We start from the raw sequence: 19,636 nt of genomic DNA on the forward strand, positions 1-19,636 counted from the left end.
GGGGAGGGAAATGGGAGGCTGGGAGGAGGCGGAAACTTTTTTTTCTTAGAAATAATAAAAAAAAAAAGAAAAAAAAAAAGACACACACAGAAAGGAGGAGGGATATGGAGACGGGGGTAAGGAGGACAGAGAGGCAGAAAGAGACAGAGACAGAGAAATATGCACTTTGTTTATTTGGGTCCCTGTGGCCACATCTGCCAATGCCCACCTATTCCCCCTAATCTCCCCCTGAGGACACCTGCCACTTTCCTGAGAATTCCGCACATCACCAGGGTCAGCATCATTCTTGTCACTGGCCCCAATCAAGCCTCAGATCATCAGTGTCCACAGTTTAACAAATAATAGAAGCCTGCTACTTATATGTTTTATTATTGGGTTTCTTGTATGATAAATATGTAGAATAAATTAAGTTCATGCTGTTCATTGCTTTGGCTATGAGTAGAAAACTCTAGCCATTTTTTTCTTTCCTTTCCTTTATTTAAGGGTGGTTTCTAAAGGTTGTTACCTGGCCAGAGAGTGATTGAACCCAGGGCTGCACCGCTGCTGAACAGGCACTCTGCCACTGGGCACCATGCCAATTTGATGACTATTACCCAGCGCTAGAGTCTGTTTCAGAGTCTTGCCCATGACGTGATCTTGTCATTAGACCTACTTGTTTAAGTTTTTCCTTTTCCCATTTTGATATATCATAGAAGGTGCAATCTCAAAATGTTTACCAAGAGAACTCTTGACTGAAAATTTAATCTGTTTTATATAAAATTTCTGCCATTCCTGATCAAATACATGCTGTTTCCAAGGTTCTCATCTTTAGTCTGTAATTCTATGTTGCATATGAATGATGTGTCTGTCTGTCTGGTGTCCTCTCTCTCTCTCTCTCTCTCTCTCTCTCTCTCTCTCTCTCTCTCTCTCTCCGCACGTGTGTGTGTGTGTGCGCATGCACGCACACACGCTCATGTGTCCAAGGCTGCTACTCGGGTTTATATAATGCTGGACTAATCTTACTATACACATTAGATGCTTCTTGACCTTGTGGATAAAAATGGAATTTTTTAACTTCATAAGTATTGAAAATAATTTTTCTTTAATACTCAAATATAAGCTGCCAGTTTCAGTTCAGACCTGCAAGCTGCATATGAATTTTAAGCTTCTTGTTACAATTTTCTCCGTTTCTACGAGAAACACAAAAGGCAGAAGGAATTGCAATAGGCGGTACGGAGCCCTCCGTTCTCTCTAGGTCATCTTCCCTCTCTAGGCTCTCTCCCTCCACTCCTTCAGCACAAGTTTTATGAGTATTTTATGACTCACTTTGGCTTTGGGTGACAAGACCATGTGGAATGAAATGCCTTGGAGAGTAAGAATGCTTGTCTCAAGATGGAAAGCTCTGAAGATGGTTTCTATGGATACAAGATGCATTGTTATCTTAGCAAAGTGGGGACAGGGAAACCAGCAAGCCTAAAGACAACGGTGCATAAACCTGGGTTGTTTGAGGAATAACCAGCATTAGCAAAGTTCAGAGTCATGGTTTGTCCTGTGGCAGGAGATGCTTTTCTGTGACCCCTGCAGGCCGGTCTGGGTGAGGACCACATTTCTGCAGCTTCTTCAGGCAGGTCTGGGTGAGAACCACATTTCTGCAGCTCCTGCAGGCGGGTCTGGGTGAGGACCACATTTCTGCAGCTCCTGCAGGCGGGTCTGGGTGAGGACCACATTTCTGCAGCTCCTGCAGCCAGGTCTGGGTGAGGACCACATTTCTGCAGCTTCTTCAGGCCGGTCTGGGTGAGGACCACATTTCTGCAGCCCCTGCAGTCGGGTCTGGGTGAGGACCACATTTCTGCAGCTCCTGCAGGCGGGTCTGGGTGAGGACACATTTCTGTGTCTTCTGCAGCCAGGTCTGGGTGAGGACCACATTTCTGCAGTCTTTGCAGGCGGGCTAAGATGAGGACCACATTTCTGCAGCCCCTGTAGGCGGGCTTAGATAAGGACCACATTTCTATAGCCCCTGCAGGCGGGTCTGGGTGAGGACCACATTTCTACAGCCCCTGCAGGCGGGTCTGGGTGAGGAACACATTTGGATGTGAAGTCTTGAGAAAGCACATTCTCGAATATGTGAGAACAGAGATGCAGATGGAGTCAACAGGCTTATCCGGGTTCTTTGAAAAATCCCTTTGCTCTTTGTGTACTGACTGAAATTTAGCGAGCTTTCTCAACTTTATTTCTGGCTTTGGCTTCTCATTAACGCCCTTTAGGTGAGTGTCTGAGGCAGGTTCCCTGAAAGCTGTTTCCAGGGAGTGTGCACTGGTAAGGCATGAGCGGCGGGACACACAAACAAGGCAGCATTAGTGGTCAGATTTCCAACTTACTGGGGCAGAAGCGATCCGGAATGGCTAGAAGGAGTTCTATTAACTCTGGTGGTAAGTATGGCCTAATTACAGTTTGGCCTAGTAATTCTTTGAACCATTCTTTGATTGGTTGTAGAAAACTATCTCTCTCCTGTATTGTTCAGTGGTCAAAGGATATCTCCAGGTCTTACCCTCTTACTCAGAGAATTGAAATAAAGGGTCACACAGACTTGTGAAAAGAATAAGAGAACTTTATTCAAAGAAATCCTATAGAATGGGTCAGACCCCCTGAAAGAGATGCCAGTGGGTCTCCAATTATTGTTTGGGGTTTCCCTTTGTGGGAATCAAGAGAAGACCTTTTGCTAATAGGTCATAGAGAGGGTGATTCTCTATTTTGATTGACACATTGAGTCATAATTCATAATTCAATCCAAGTCAAGTCCCAGGCTGCTAAATTATGCCCTGTGCCTGCCTGCTCATAGGTGTATGTTGGTCATAGTTTTAAAATCTTGATAGTTTTTCTCTGAAGCATGAAACCATATATAAGACTGGTAGCTGGCAAATTTTGGTAAAGATGGGTCAGAACTGTGAAGTCAGAGACAATTTGACCACTGCATTCCTCTCAGCAATGATAATCACTGCCCCGAGAAAAGATGGAGGCATATGATTCCACAAAGGGGGAGTAGCGGTCTTACTGGTGAAACTCTGTGAAGCTAGAGGAAGCCAGGACTGCCAGGTAGATAGAGAGACATTTTCCTCAGTGGCATAGCCACTAGACAGTTGCCCACAGTCCTGTGAATAACACCTCGCTCAGAAGGGGCACTAGGGAAGAGGAAGGGGACCAGCAAAACTTGGAGCAAGGAAAGAAAGGATAATGGGGGTGAATGAATATGATTCAAATATATACATTGCTGAAAATGTTGTTATCTATTGTGATATATAATGAACATATGCTAATACTTTTTTAATGCAGAGTAGGTTTTCTTTAATTAAAAAAATGGTATGGGCTGAAGTATATGGACCAAGTTCATATTTCAATCTTTTTTAGGTGCTAGGATCCAGCATACTTTTCCCATGCTAAGCATGCTCTCTGCCCTGGAATTACATCCCAGACTCTATTTTTTTTTTTGTCACTATCATGATGGTTTGAATACAAATGGCCCTTATAGGCCCATAAAAAGTGGCACTATTAGGAGGTGTGATCTTGTTGGAGCAGGTTGACCTTGTTGGAGGAAGTGTGTCACTAGGTGGTGGTCTTTGAGGTTTCAGAAGCTCAAGCCAAGCCTAGTGGCCCACTTCTTCTTCCTGTTGCCCGCAGTTCCAGATGTAGAACCCTCAGCTCCTTCTCCAGCACCATGTCTACCTGCATGCCACCATGCTTCCTGCCATGGTGATAATGGACTAAACGTCTGAAGTGTAAGCTTGCCCCAGGTAAATGTTTTCCTTTATAAGTGTTGTCATGGTCATGGTGTCTCTCTGCAGCAATAAAATCCTAACTAACACACAAGGTCTCACCAGGTTTCCCAGGCAGCCCTTGAAAGTTCCCATTTTATCCTCCCGAGTTCCCATTTTATCCACAGCCTGATCTACAGCCTGATCCACAGCCTGATCCACAGCCTGGTCCACAGCCTGGTCCACAGCCTGATCCACCAGGTCTTACTCAAGGATGGGTTTGGAAATGACTTTTCTTTTCTTTTCATAAGAAAGCATCAGAGACCAGGAGGGTAAACAGCAGGCAGCTGTGTTTTCACAGTTCGGGATGCTAAGCCATGGAAAGAGGGATGGGCCAGGTCAGCTTCGCAGGCACCCCTCTGTGTATGCAGGCTTCCCCCTGTGACTCCGCCCTGTGACCGTCAGAGCTGACTTCATATTACATGGCACCAATCTTATGGACAAGTTGAGACGAAACACCATCATTTTTACTTGGCCTCTTTGGGGGGGCCTATCTCCAGATATAAACACACTCTAGGGAATTGGAGGTTAGCACTTCAATGTGTGTGTTGGGTGGAAGGACGAATTCACTCTGTAACGTGTATCATTTATCATCTTCCATTTAAAAGGAAGAAATTATCTGAAACCACGCTGGAAATGTAAACTGAGGAGATTACCTCATTAGCAAGTAGAAGTTAGTTATTTGGCAAATGAAGGGACAGTCCACTAGCTGTAATCTCAGTAGTGTCCAGTAGAATGTATCAAAGAAAGAAAGAAAGAAAGAAAGAAAGAAAGAAAGAAAGAAAGAAAGAAAGAAAGAAAGAAAGGAAAGAAGAGAGAGAGAGAGAGAGAGAGAGAGAGAGAGAGAGAGAGAGAGAGAGAGAGAGACCAGCCTTGTTTCTCACTGGTCTTGTCTTCCATGCAGAAATGTTTGAACTAATAAAGGAACATAATGGAACCAGCTTGATTTAAGCCTCTGTTTTCTGGGCAAACACTTCAACTATTTAAGTGTTTAGAGATTCTTGGTTCTTCTGAATTCCCTCAACAGACATTTGACACTTCCTGAAGAAAGCCTTTTTGGGAAGCCTAGCCTGGTGAGAACCTTGGGTTTTGCTTTCACTTCCGGTCCGGAGGTCAGGAACACGCTGTTAAAATGAAACAGTGCCCTTAAAGATAGTTGCTTTCTAAAGCTCTGTATTATTTGATCATTACTCAGTCTATAGTGGGCTGATGAGGGCTGCTGCTCAGGTTTCCTTTGTGACGGCCTTTGAAGTGAGGCCTGGGGATTATTGACCAGAGAGTGATTAGGAACTCACTGTGCTCTATGTCAGTTTTCTGTTTTGTTTGCTAACCCCTACACATATCAAAAATTATCAGTGCATATCTAGCAGTTAAACCGTGTGATGGCTTATACTGTTTATTTATTTATTTATTTATTTATTTATTTATTTATTTATTTATTTTTCTAAGACAGAGTTTTTATCTGTAACCACCCTGCCTGTCCTAGAACTCATTCTCTAGACCAGGCTAGCCTTGAACTCACAGAGATCTACCTTCTTCTGCCTCCCAAGTGCCGAGATTAAAAAAAAAAATTCAGGTGGTGGTGGCACACACCTTTAATCCCAACACTCAGGAGACAGAGAGAGGAGGATCTCTGTGAGTTCGAGACCAGCCTGGTTTACAGAGAGAGTTCTATAACTGACTCCATAGCTACTGAGAAATGCTGTCTCAAAAAAAAGAAGGAGGAGGAGGAAGAGGAGGAGGAGAAGAAGAGGAGGAGGAAGAGGAGGAGGAGGAGGAGGGTGTGCTGCCACTGCCCAGCTATGGCTTATGTTTATAAGTCCCAGCATGTCAGAGGCTAAAGCAGAAGGGCTGCTATAAATTCAAATCCAGCCTGGGCTATAATGCGAGACCCTGTCTCGCTCCTCTTCTCTCTCTCTCTCTCTCTCTCTCTCTCTCTCTCTCTCTCTCTCTCTCACACACACACACACACACACACACACACACACAAAGGAAAAAATTCAACAAACTTAACCATAAGTCCATTTCCTTTAAAAACCATTGCACTGTTTAATATAACAAAAGCTTCATTTCATAACAATTCACCCCACTTGATATTTCATTCTCCAGAAAGAGAACCATCCTACAGTAACACCAGTCATTGTAGGTGCACGGGGGTGCCCACCTATCCTACAGTAACACCAGTCATTGTAGGCGCACAGGGTGCCCACCTATCCTGCAGTAACGCAGTTATCATAGGAGCACAAGAGTGCTCACCCATAAGATATTCTACTGGAAGACATCTCCAGATTAAATTTTGCTGTGCAGGTTGCATTTGAATGTAAAATGCTGAGAGTCAGAGGAGTGTGGCTCAAGTCTCCCTGCAAATAAGATCATTGCTGAGGAAGAGATGAGTCAGAGAGTGTATGGTTTTTGCTTGAGGTCAGAGACATGGTTTCTCTGTGTAGCCCTGGCTGTCCTAAAACTTGCTTTGTAGACCAGGGTGGTCTCGAACTCACGGAGATCCGCATGCCTCTGCCTCCCAAATTATACGATAAAGGCATGCACCACCAAGGCCCAGCTGAGAGTAACTCTCTTTAGGAGGAAGTAGTATGAAGGATGATAGTACACAAAAGAAAGAAAAGTCACCAAGACATCCAAAACAGTAGGAGGCCAAGGGAAGGCTCACAAATGAGGGAGACTTCACACTGGGATTGGACAGGCAGGCTTGTGTTCAGAACACTTGAAGAGAGGATGTTCAAAGTAGAGGGAAGAGCAAAGTGCAAGGACATAGTCAGGAACTGGTGGGACGTGACTGGAGGAACGTGAGGGAGGTATTGTGGGGGATAAGTCAGAAAGATAGAGCCACATCTTGCATTGTCTTTTCTTGGATATTGTCTGAAAACCTGGGGGCCCATTCCTCGGATAAGATGAAACGAGTCATGGTTTGTGGGCTAGAGCTGGGCCTTATCATTGTTCTATTAAAGACAGAGGACTTGAATGGCATGTTGAATGATCAATATTTCAAAGATGAGGAACACCGTTAGTTAGGCAGATCAGCAGGGTAGGTGTGCTGCAGGGATCTGGGGATGGAGAGCAGAGACCTAAAGGGCTGGAGGAGGATAAGAAGTCAAAGCAAGGATGGAAAGAGCTTTTGCTGTGCATGTGTGTAAGAGCACAGTCCAGGAGGCTGACCCCAAACTTTCACGCCTCCCAAACTGCTGGGATTATAGGCATGAGCCACCATGTCTGGCCAATGTGTAGCCCAGGCTGGCCTCAAACTCGTGATCCTCCTGTCTCGGCCTCCTTCAGCAAATCCTACCAGCCTATGCCACCACATGCTGAGTGGTGGTGGTGCATGCCTTTGATCCCAGCACTCAGCCGACAGAGGCAGGAGGATCTCTGTGGAATTTGAGGTCAGCCTGGTGCACAGAGTGAGTTCCAGGACCATCAAAGCTACACAGAGAAACCCTGTCTCGAAAAACCAACAACCAAAACCCAAGACGAAAGGGGGAGGGCACAGCCCTGCTGCGCATGGAACAGTGTGCTAACCTCTAGATGGGTTCTAACTCCAACAGTCTGGAAGGTTGACTTTGTGACATGTAAGAACCCTACATTCCAGAGAAGACCATCGGCCCCAGAGCGTAAGGGTGTGGGAGAGCTTTAGCCCAGAGCTGTGCAGATTTCAGAAGCGAGTACATCTCTCCCGCCCCGGTTTATATCAGCAGAAAGAAACGTGATGAGAACTACTGACCGCAATACTACAGCTTGTTGCTGAGACGCCAGTGTGGAGACACGGGGATCCTGAATACGGTGTTCCTGCTCAGTGGTTACTGGGCACTCGAGGCCTGCCCGTCGGGCTCATAACACGGAGCTTTAGATTTGACTCCCGGAATGGAAAAGATAAACAAGAATTTGATCTAAAATTCAGCATAATACCATGAGTCAGATAGGAACGGAAAGGAAGCAAGATCACAGGAGGTCATTGTACAGAAGATACGGAGCTGCACGCTAAGAAAAAACACTCAATGATTGTGAGGCTCTGGTCGTTTGCTGAGTTCTGAGAAAGTTGGTGTGAGTGTAGCCGAAGGAAGCAAGCAGACAGACAAATGCAGGTCTGTTGTTGATCACACTGTGGCAAGAGACGGTCTGCAGCCCAAGAAGAACCACGATTTTGAATCAGGAATCCCACACGCCTGGCATCTAACTAGTAAGTGGATCCTCACTTGGTTTTACTTATCAGTTATCTTCCCACCTATATCTGCATGATTAAACTTTATAGAAACCTCATGACTTCCATACCGTTATTGTTTCATCTTTTTAAATGGGCCACACAGAAAAGTTAAGCAGCAAGTCCCCTCTCATACACCACCGTGTGGCTGCACTCACAGTTCAAGCAGAGTTCATCTCACTCCGGATGTTCTTAGGCAGGAAACGGATGCCATTTGCATGGCATGCACATTTGAAGGTGGGGAGAAGGAAAGGCTTGGTTAGTTTGTTTGTTTGGTTTTGTTTGGTTTAAATTTTTCTTTTCATCTTGAGAAATTGTATGCATGAGTAGTGTATTTGCATAACGCCTACCACCTCTACAACCTCTTTCCTCCAACTCCTCCCAGGCCCCTGATGCAACTCCCCCTCGACTGTACAACTTGTTTTATTATTACTGGTGTAGGAGTGTGAGTGTGTGTGTGTGTGTGTGTGTGTGTGTGTGTGTGTGTGTGATTCCAACCTGCTGAGTATGTTTAGTGCTGCTCATACGTCAAGTGTTTGTCAAAGTGCACTGAACATGGACTCATGTAAATGGAGACTGCTCGTTCGTTTCCCAGCCACCTAGACCCAAATAATCACACAGAAGCTATATTAATTACAATTCTGTTTGGCTAATAGCTTAGGCATATTCCTAGCTAGCTCTTACATCTTTAATTAACCCATTTCTATTTATCTGTGTATCACCATGAGGCTGTGGCCTACCAGTAAAGGTCTGGCGTCCTTGTCCTTCGGCAGCTACATGGCGTCTCCTTGACTCTACCTTCTTTTCTCCTCCATCTCTGTTTGGATTTCCTGCCTTGCTATGCTCTGTTCTGCTGTAGGCCAAAGAAGCTTACTTATTAACAATGGTAATAAAACATATTCACCATATACAGAGAGGAATCCCACATCAGACTTTGTTGATTTCACTCTCCCTTGAGGTTTTTTTTTTTTTCTTTTTTTTCAAATTAATGGATTGGTCCTGAAGACCCTCAAGAAGGCGCTGTCAAAAGCAAGAACCTTGCCAAAGGCCAAAGGCAGCCATGGTATTTACAGCTATCCTTTTTCTTTCCAGTGGTTGCCACTTAAGTTGTGAAAGTATTAGGGATTCAGAGGTGAATTAGGTGAGATTTCTGCCTTCAAGAAGGGCACAGTCCAGAGTGGGTTGTCAATAGGCTTGCTTCTGTGCACAGACAGTTGCTCTCCAAATCATGGTTTACAAGGACTACTTCCTATAGAGATGTTGCTTAATGAGGAGAACTTAGGAGTGGAGAGAGTAGAAGACTGACCCTATAAACAAAGAATATTAAGAAGTAACAATTAAAAAAGTTGAATGCACATGAGTGTTGGAGAAGGGACACTTGTTGGTTCCCAGCCATCTGGCTAGCTTAGACCAAAAATAATCACACAGAAACCATATCATTTAAATCACTGCTTGGCCCATTAGCACTAGCTTCTTACTGGCTAACTCTTACATCTTAATTTAACCCATTTGTATTAATCTGTGTATCGCCGTGTGGCAGTGGCTTACTGGCAAAGTCTCAGAATGTCTGGTTCTGGTGGCAGCTCCATGGTATCTCCCCGACTCCGCCTCCTTTCTCCCAGCATGCCATTTAGTTTTCCCCACCTACCTAAGTTCTGCCCTATCAGCAGGCCAAGGCAGTTTCTTTATTCATTAACCAATAAAAGCAACACATAAACAGAAGAACCTCCCACACCACATGAGAAGACAAAGTTGTTTCTCATGGCTGGGGAATCAAGCATGTGTGATCACAGGAGACTGAATTCAGAGGCCACACTACGAACCTTATATAATACAGCAAGGAGTTTGGTGTTGGTTAATATATTTTTGAAGAAATTGAAGCTTTAAGTAGGAAGACAAATTATGTTTTTCTTGGAAAAAAAACATTGCAAATAATCGAAGAATAGAATTAATTCATCAAATATATGAAAGAAATTTTAAACTATTGCAGTAATCCAAGCAACAACTTCCAGACTCCTAAACTGAGGTTACAGTGGGTAAAACAGGAAGAGCGGAGAAGATACTTAGGCCAGGTCCCATGCTGTATGAAATGATGGTGCATATTTACACACCCTGCCTATCTTTCCTGCCTGACTACTGGCCAATCAGTGTTTTATTAAACCAATACAACTGGCATACCTTTACAGAGTAACAGGGTACAAGACCATTGTCCCACAGCACTTTTGTATGAAAGTTTTCAACCCATTCTATAGAATGGCTAAGAAGGAAAATCACCGTGTTGCCCCAGTGTGTGAGCCAGAAGCTTGAGAGATGTTAGTATGATTTCATGGGTTAGAAGAAAGTCTTGGTTGCAGCAAAGGGATGATGGAGGAAGTTTGCACTCCTGGTGGGAACTATAATAAGCTGGGCTGTATATATAGGCTTGGGACTCGGGAGAATTTGTTTAGAGATAGATGACAGTAGATGAAGCCATGGGTTCATAAGAGGCTGTCTTGGAAGGATGTGCAACAATGGGAAACATGGTATAACCCCTGGGGGTACAAGTGTTTGAAGTGAGGCCTAAAGACTTTGGTAAGGAATCTTCCAAGGAGGTAGGAAGACTGATGTTATGGAAACTGAGAGGGGCAAAAATTTCTATAGAAAGGCATAATCGATATTCATAAATTTATAAAAGATCAAAGAATTTAAGAGCAAAAATGAAGTATTCATTAGTTCATGAGACAGTGACACTGATAACCTAGGGGTTGATTTAATTAGAAGCCAGACGACAGTAGCTTGGGAACAAAGGGGATGTCGGAAATCAGAGCCCTGAAGTACAGATTAGAGTTTAAAGAAACTTTGCAGTTAAGAAATAGGAGATGGAAAGTAATAGGTGTGATCATGAGCATCTTTCTCTGCCACGGCAGCACAGCAGTGTAAAATGAGGAGGCGTGCTGCACCCTTCCTTGTTGGTTGTGACACTGAAATAGGGAAGGCACTAAAAGTAGAACAGAGGGCACCTCAATCTAAAGCAGAGGTTCTCGTCAGGCAGTGGTGGCACACGCCTTTAATCCCAGCACTCGGGAGGCAGAGGCAGGAGGATCTCTGTGAATTGGAGGCCAGCCTACTGGTCTACAAGAACTAGTTCCAGGGCAGGCAACAAGGCGACACAGAGAAACCCTGTCTCAAAAAACAAACAAACAAATAAATGAACAAATAAATAAATAAAGCAGAGGTTCTCAACCTCCTTAATGCTGAAACCCTTTAATACAGTTCCTCACGTTGTGGTGACCCCCCAGCCATAAAATTATTTCATTGCTACGTCATAACTGTTATGAACTGTAAATGTCTGACATGCAGGATATCTGATATGCAGCCCCACAGGGGTCATGAGCTACAGGTTGGGAATTGCTGCTCTAAAGAGACCTGCTTTTTCCCTTAGCATCAGCAACCAGCAGATCTTAGCGTTCGTGTGCCGCTTGTCCCTTTCTCCAGTTGGGAAGACCATTCTCTTCAATGTGATAATTCCCCTTCCTTTTCCTCACTGAGAAGGGTCTGTCTCTACGAGAAGACATTTTGGCACATCCACTTCAGTGATGGAAACAGGAACCCAAATTCCATCCTTGTTTCTCAGACACAAGATGACCTGATCCTGGCTCTAAAAGAAGACCTGTAGTGTCCAGATAAAATATTTGTCTCTTTCACAACCTTCCCCTGCCTTCCTGAAGGAGATTCTTAAAGCTTGCAACATCCGCGATGAGCTGACACCTGGATCCAGATCTCCCACTCGCACCTGTAGGAGCCTAAGCTTGTGTGGATTGACACAAGGTCCATGAGACCTCCCTCTCCTCCCTGTAGTAGACATGAGCTTATATGGGGAAAGACTGTTGTCTGTCTGTGTGTCCCCATAGCCCAGAATTTTCCAAGCTAAGTTCTTTGTCACCTTGGTACTTTGGCTTGGACATAGTCTTCTCCCTAAGGGAATCCTCCCTTAAGGTTCACATATTGAAAACACGGTCCCCAGTGCAGTGATATAAGAGGTACTGAGGTCACTAGAGAGCCCTGCCACAGAGGGAGTTTATATGGTTCTCTTTGGACCAGTTAAATCTTACAATGGGGCAGATATAAAAGAGCAAAATTGGATCCTGCCTTCCCTCTGGATTTATGTCTGACATCATGGTTCTTGTACCAACTGTCACCATCCGGATACCATTTGCTACACGGCCTCACTCAGAGAAGGTAACAGGGAGGGAACTATAAAAAGCATTAATAACTCATCCTTGAAAAGTATCTTAAGGCAGGGATGCCTTTCCCACAGATGCAGGGGATGTGAAGAGAAGGGTTGGAGTGTGGGAGTGTCAGAGAGGAACAGGGAGGAACTAACTGCCTACTTAAAATACTCCCTCTGGGGTGAAACAGATCCACATGAGACCCAGAGGCTCAATGTTTAAAAATCTAGTCTGGAAAGTGGAGAGATGGCTCAGTCGATGGCAAGAACACTTGCTGTGCAAGCATGAGGACCTGAGTTCAAATCTCCAGACACATAAATAGCTGAGGATGGCCACACTCAATCTGTAACTCCAGCACTGGGGCATGGGGAGAGGGGGGATCCCTGGGGCTTACTGTCCAGCTCTAGTTGCAGTGAGAGTTTCTGTCTCAAGGGACGAGTTCAGGGCATGATGGAGCAGGACACTTCACTTCCTCCTCCTTTGGCACTCATATACGTATTGTGCATACATCACACACATATTACACACACACACACACACACACACACACACACACACACACACCAGTTATGCAAGCTCATGGGCCACCAGCTCAGTCACATCTTCGACATTTTTAGATCTTATCCCAACAAGATGAAAAACATCCTTCCCAGCCTCCTGGCTGCACTCAAAATACCTCAGTTTGTGTCCACAGTGTGACCAGATAAATATGAGTCTGCTCACACAGAGGTGAATTGGAATCTCAAAAGATCTGAGATCATCCTGTTTGATTTATATAGAGATTTTACACACGCACACATACACACACACGGCGGGGGGGATTCATAGTTGGTACAATATTTGGTGAAGGAAAAAAGTAGAAAAAAATAAAAGAAATGAAGTACCAAAGAGTGTGAACCATTGCTTTTCAGGCATGGCTGCCCCTCGTAATACTGATTAGCTAATGCCCAGTATGGGAGAATGTGGAAGAACTTTTGAGCTAGAAGGAAGTTCAGTATTAACACTGACTGGTGTTCTTTATAAACACTGGTGACCTCAGACTTCAGCGAGCCATGGTAATTTTTACACCTCAGTCCCATTGGATCCCGTTCAACTCACTAAGCCAAAACATTAAATCTGTCCAAATTTTAAAAATTAAATAAATGTAGCAGGGAGTACTGGATTACCAATTCTGCATTCATTTTTCTTCCATTTTCTTGTTAAAGATTGTGTGTGTGTGTGTGTGTGTGTTAACGCATTCACTTGTATGTGGTTGCATGTTGGGGCAGCACATCCATGTTGGTATATGTATGCAGACTAGAGATGGATGCCAGGAACCACCTGTCTTATTTCTTGAGAAAATATCTCCCAGTCAAGCCCAGACCTCACCAACAAGGCTAATCTCACTGACTTGCTCTGGGGATTACCTATTTTCACCTTCTTGATTTCAGATTACAGGTGGTTAGCCACACCCACGCAGCATTTACAGGTGGTTAGCCACACCCACCCAGCGTTCCTCTGGGATCTGGGCATCTGAACTCAGGTCCTCGGGCTTGTGGCAAATGCTTTAACCACCGAGTCATTTCCCTAACCTCCAGTACTCCTGGGTTCTTGCCTCAACTCTACCAGTAAGCATTTGTAGCAAACTGATGAGGTACTGTGTGACCTTCAGTTTAATCATTCAGAAATTAGGATAAATAAGACTAGACTTTGATGCCCGTCCAGTTCACATGCCTCATTTGAACCCCAGTGGGGATTTTCAGATTAGATGCTTCTGAAGTACTGTGCACCAATAGACCGATTTAAGTTTAGCTAACCGGATGAAGCTGAGGCCTTTGCAGTCTTTTCATTTAAATTATATCATGAGTGCTGGAGAGATGACTCAGAGGTTAAGAACCTGGCTGCTCTTTCAGAGGACCCAGGTTCAATTCCCAGCATCCACATGGCAGCTCACAACTATCTGTAACTCCAGTTCCAGGGAATCCAACACCGTTACACAGACAATTATACACAGGCAAAACACCAATGTTCATAAGACAAAAATAAATTATTTTTAAGAATGAATTAAATTATATCATGACAGCTACACAGCCTTATTTTAATAAAAGAACATCGGGCTCTCATGTAACAGCTTGAAGTTCTAGGGATTTTTCCTGTTAAAAAAAACAATTGAGTACATGTATAATTATGTGACTGATTGTGTGGACAACAGAGCTCTGAAATGTACCCAGAGCAGTAGTAGAAAGGGACTCTCCCCTTAGGCCTAAATAGCCATCATGTGTTTTGGTCTGAATTGAATCTTATATTTTTTTCTTCCTCCCTTTTAAACAGGAATTTTTTGACAAAGGATGATGGAAAAAATCCTGCAGAAGTTAGATGCCCTGGATGAGGACACAAGGATACTTGCAGCCATCAGAGCAAAGGTATATGAAGTGGATGTTAATACTGTGGTACTCATTAAAAAGTTAACATTTCAGATGAGATTTTTACTTTATGATTAATGATGCATTAATATGACAAGTTTATTTATATCCTAATATAAATTACTTTCAACTTTGTAAACAGATCAGTTGAAAATCACTTATTTAAGTAAAAGACTTATTAAGTAATCGAGAATGTAACTCAGTGATAGAGAGCTGGCCTAGTATACTGGAGGCCCCAGGACCACAATAAAAATAACAGCAGTGATAAAAACTAACTATATAAGATCACTTCCAGGTAGCTGTCATGTGCCTGGTCATATATGTATCAAAACTTTACTTTAGAAAGTACTGCCTCCCAACCACTAAATACTGCTACCCACAGTTGTTAGCAATATGCTAAGTGTATACAAAGTTACTTAGTAGATACATGGAAAGACCCAAGTCCCTAAAGCACCCCTAATCTGGTAGCTATGTGTGATTCACAGCCACTGGACCAGGAAAAAATCCATTTTCTTCAATGGAGTGACACTGCAGGGCAGGCCTCAGGCTCAGGAGTAGTTAGTCAACACAAATTAGACTCTATATTTACTTGTGTTTTTTTTGTTTGGGTGTTGGGTTTTTTGTTTGTTTTAAGAAAGAAAGAGGCAGCCTGGCCGTGATGGCACACATCTTTAATCCCAGGATTGGGAGGCAAAGGCAGGTGGATCTCTGTGAGTTCAAGACCAGTCTGGTCTATAAGAGCTAGTTCCAGGACAGGCACCAAAACTACAGAGATACCCTGTTTGGAAAAAGCCCATAAAAAGAGAAAGAAAGAAAGAAAGAAAGAAAGAAAGAGAGAGAGAGAGAGAGAGAGAGAGAGAGAGAGAGAGAGAGAGAGAAAGAAAGAAGAAGGGAGGGAGGGAGGGAGGGAGGAAGGGAGGAAGGGAGGAAGGGAGGAAGGGAGGAAGAAAGAAGAGAGAAAGAGAAAGAAAAAGAAAGAGGCTGGGCGGTGGTGGTGCATGCTTTAATCCCAGCACTCAGGAGGTAGAAGCAGAAACAGATCTCTGTGAGTTCAAGATCAACCTGGTCTACAGAGTGAGTTCTAGAACAGGCTCCAAAGCTACAAAGAAGCCCTGTTTGGGAAAAAAAAAAAAACCAGAAAGGGAGGAAGGAAAGAAGGAAGGAAGGAAGGAAGGAAGGAAGGAAGGAAGGAAGGAAGGAAGGAAAAACATGAAGTTGTAGGTCTCAGTGAATAAGAGGAAAGAATATGATCAAAATATAGTATAAGAAAACCGGTCTCGCTGAACATAGCAGACAATGAGGACTACTGAGACCTCAAGAACAATGGCAATAGGTTTTTGATCCTACTGTACCTATTGGTTTTGTGGGAGCCTAGGCAGTTTGGATGCTCACCTTACTAGACCTGGATGGAGGTGGGTGGTACTAGGACTTCCCACAGGGCAGGGAACCCTGATTGCTCTTTGGGCTGATGAGGGAGGGGGACTTGATTGGGGGATGGGGTGGGAAAGGGGAGGCGGCTGGGGGGAAGAGACAGAAATCTTTAATAAATAAAGAAAGAAAGAAAAAAGAAAAAAAGAAAGCATTTGGAAATTTTTTTTAAAAAAAGAAAATCCTCAAAAAAAATTTAAAAAAATGGAAATGCTACTGAATTAAGAATAACTAAACTATACAGAAACAAAGCAAACTAAAATAGGCAGGACTCAGAATTCAAGGCGAAAGAGAACAGATAATACTTCCCAAATACTAGAGTTTTAGCATATATGAGCAAGTTGATTTCTGATCCCTGGAAACTCTTTTTAAAGTGAGTACTACAGGCTCACAGTCACCTATAGTTCTAACAGCCATCCAGCAGGGAGGAAGCCTGTAGCTTAGTCTGTCTGACTTCTCCCTGTCCTGTAGCCACAGTGTGTGACGCCTCCAGCCATATGGTCTTTCCTAGTTCAGCTCTGACAATCCACAGTACAAACAACAGCATTACCATTTCAGTGGTCTTGGGGACCTCCATGGGCAATTACTCATGGGGTGGCACCCAACATTTCCACTGGAACCATCCCCTAACAGCCCTATTGCTCTTGGAAGTGCCTTTTCAGCTCATGCTTCTTTCAAAGTCTTTAATTGGTATTCCTACAATGTTCTTCCACAATGTCTTTGCAAATCTGTAAAAAGATCACTAGTATTCTAGTGTAGTAGTTCATATTATACATTATGTAATTTGAAAACCTTTTTATACTCATTTCAAGCAAGTATTAATTAATCTTGGAATTTAAAAATTAAGGAGATTATTTTCAGTTCGCAAGGTTTACTGTAAGAAGGAAAGATCCCATCACTTGAACCATTGTCTCATCAAAAAGACAATGCTGACTGCAGCAGTGTGGATGGAAATGCTCCCTCATCTGGCTTTCCCTGATCCCCTGTCATCTTCTATGAGACATATGGCCTCTTCATCCTAGGGTGCTGACACTGCTGTAGGTCGACTGTGCATCTCCCACCCCCAAGAGTACCAAATGAAGCCTGATCCTCGCTGATTTCCATGGAACGGGGGAAAAGGCATTCATGCATTGACCTGGCATTCCTGCATCTTGAACTGGCTCTCTGGGTGAGGGTGACAAACTCCAAGTCAGAGCTGAGGCCTCACCTCTCCACCAGTGATACCTGACTGGCCAAAGGGCTGTAAACGGAGTGAAGAGTCTCCACACTAGTGTACTTTCTTGCAACGAATAAATATAAACATATTCACTGGGAAACATCATTGCCTACTCCCAGGACAAGCTTAATCATTTCCACTCATGCTGTTCTGTCCCTGTATCCATCTATTGCTGACCATTGCCTCTGGTACTTTGGGGAGCTGGCATTAACTAAAGTATACTTAGCTCCAGTAGCCATCGAAACACAAGCGTTTTGCACATTAATCAGGAGCCCACAAATCTCCAGTTCGATGCGGAGCCTGCGATCATCATTTGCCAGTTACCTTGGTACACTATCAAAGGGGATTTCCTTCCTCCACATCTAGGAGTTGATGAGGGCACCTGGTACCTCTCTGCATTTTACTCTGTTCACACTGGTGGCTTTGCCATCCAGTCTTTAAAGCCTTCCACAGAGTCATAAGCACAGTATGTGGATCTCTAGCAACCCCGTCTCCCAGAGGGAACTCTGCTTGACACAGATCGTGCCACCTTTGCTTTCAAGTAACGTGGACAGGTCCAGTTATCCTTTTTCTTCACCTGAGTGTTGTAGACCTTTCTGATTCTAACTCACCTGCTGGTGTAAGTCATTCAGATCTGCCAGAGCTTTCCTTCCTCGTAAAGATTGCATCCCACTGTGGAGCTCAGCAAGGCTGGTAAAAACCCAGTTCGGTATCTGACGTCCATTCCTACTCAGCTTTGTGGAATGGGCATCAAACACTGCCTCTCAAAGTCACACAATTCCCTCAGTAATGCCTACCTAGCCTCTGCTGTCTTCTGGTCCCTGATATATGGGCACCCGAGCTGGCAGTAACTGGCTTGTAAGTGCCAGTCCATCAGGAATCTGCTTCCCTCTGATTTCCTCAGATCCCTCAGCCTTGGTCTGAAGGAGGAATGAGTAGCTCTATTACCCAGTTTCTCTGCTTCTCCTGCACACAGCTCTGTGCCCCTTGACCTCTATAGTGTAGTGAGGCACTCTTCTCCTTACCTAGAAGTCTTTCCTGTTGAAGCCACTCAGATGTTATCCCCTGCTTGCCAGAGTTTCCTACACTGTGCCCTTTTGATTCCTGTCTGCATGCTGAACTGTGGGTTTTCCTTTGAGTTGAAACTCAGACCCGAGGGCTTTCTTCAGCCACTCGCTCCTCTCTTCTCGCTCGCTAACTTTCTCCTAGGTTCTAAGACCAGTTCCCAGGAAGGGCTGTATGGCAGATCTAGCTTGTACTCTTCTCCCACGGAATCCTCCCCACTGTGAGAAATACCAAGTCAACACCTACACCTCATTCTTTTGTTTCATCTTTTCTACCACATCAGAGGCTAGTGTTGAGGTTTGCATCTGCATGCCTTTTTCCTGTGGGAGTTTCTTCCTTACATGGGTAAGTTCATTTTGGTTGAACAGATGAACCTGGTTACAAGCGATGCCATACCCTCCTTACCACCATACCCATGTCATTTCCAATGATTGTAATATATTACCTTATCCATTAGCCAGTTGGAAAGCATCTCCTTACTTACATCATAGACTTTAGTCATCCAAGAAGAATGTGACCACCTTTCACTTAGAGAAAGATGATCACCCTGGAAGATCTTGCAAAGATGCTGAACTCTCAGATGGCTCCATCCTGGTTGCATGTCTTAACACCCATAACTGATACATAACATGCAACTGATACTATAGAAGGGAAGCCCAGTATCTCATACCACACAGGAAAGACAGCCATGTCAGGATTGCATACAAAGGATGCTCTACCCTCACATAGATCAACATCAGTAGCATGTCTTATTACCCATCACAAGTGGCATGTAGCTTCACCTTTCCAAATCATATTTGCTTGGTGGTCCCTGTGCGGATGTGAGTATTTGGTTCTGTTCTGGAGAGACACAGCAAATATCTGCTTATCACAGATGGAGCACAGACAATAGATCAAAGACCTGGCGAACCAATGAGTTTATTGGGGTTTCTTATGAGAGCATGCAAAACTCATATATCACCAAACAACCCAATCCAGCATTGATGATAACACATAAAAGCCACATCCCTGGGTTCCCTTCCCAACTTGCAGGTGGCTCCATGGAAGAGGCTCCTCTTCTCCAGCAGCTTGTTACAACTTCTATAAGTCAGGGTGGGACATTAAAAAATCTTTAACTTTCTCAACTTCCCAAGTCTTATAAATTCCATGAGCTTCCTGTCTTTCAGCCCTCCCTCTTCCCTCCAGGCAGGAAGGTTTCAATTCAGAGGAAATGAGCAATTTTATAGGTCTCTCCTTTAATTCTAAAAATTTAGAGTTAGAAGGGCCCCTGCATGGTTATGGGGCGTTGCTTTTTATTAAACGGATGGGGAAGGCATCAT

The 19,636-nt window shown here is 44.0% G+C and overlaps 1 protein-coding gene across 1 annotated transcript in view; it reads left to right on the plus strand.

The window, feature by feature from the left end:
• Positions 1-19,636, plus strand: part of CUNH1orf141 (chromosome unknown C1orf141 homolog) — a 59,015-nt gene that overhangs the window by 8,848 nt on the left and 30,531 nt on the right. Inside the window, exons 2-3 of the mRNA XM_050136442.1 lie at positions 7,493-7,977; positions 14,517-14,608. Of these exons, the coding sequence (XP_049992399.1) occupies positions 14,534-14,608 (75 nt within the window). The 5' untranslated portion in view covers positions 7,493-7,977; positions 14,517-14,533. The remainder of the gene's footprint in view (positions 1-7,492; positions 7,978-14,516; positions 14,609-19,636) is intronic.

This window comes from Alexandromys fortis, unplaced genomic scaffold, assembly GCF_014885135.2.
Source record: "Alexandromys fortis isolate MF-2015 unplaced genomic scaffold, M_Fortis_MF-2015_v1.1 scaffold_13, whole genome shotgun sequence".
Lineage (NCBI taxonomy): Eukaryota > Metazoa > Chordata > Mammalia > Rodentia > Cricetidae > Alexandromys > Alexandromys fortis.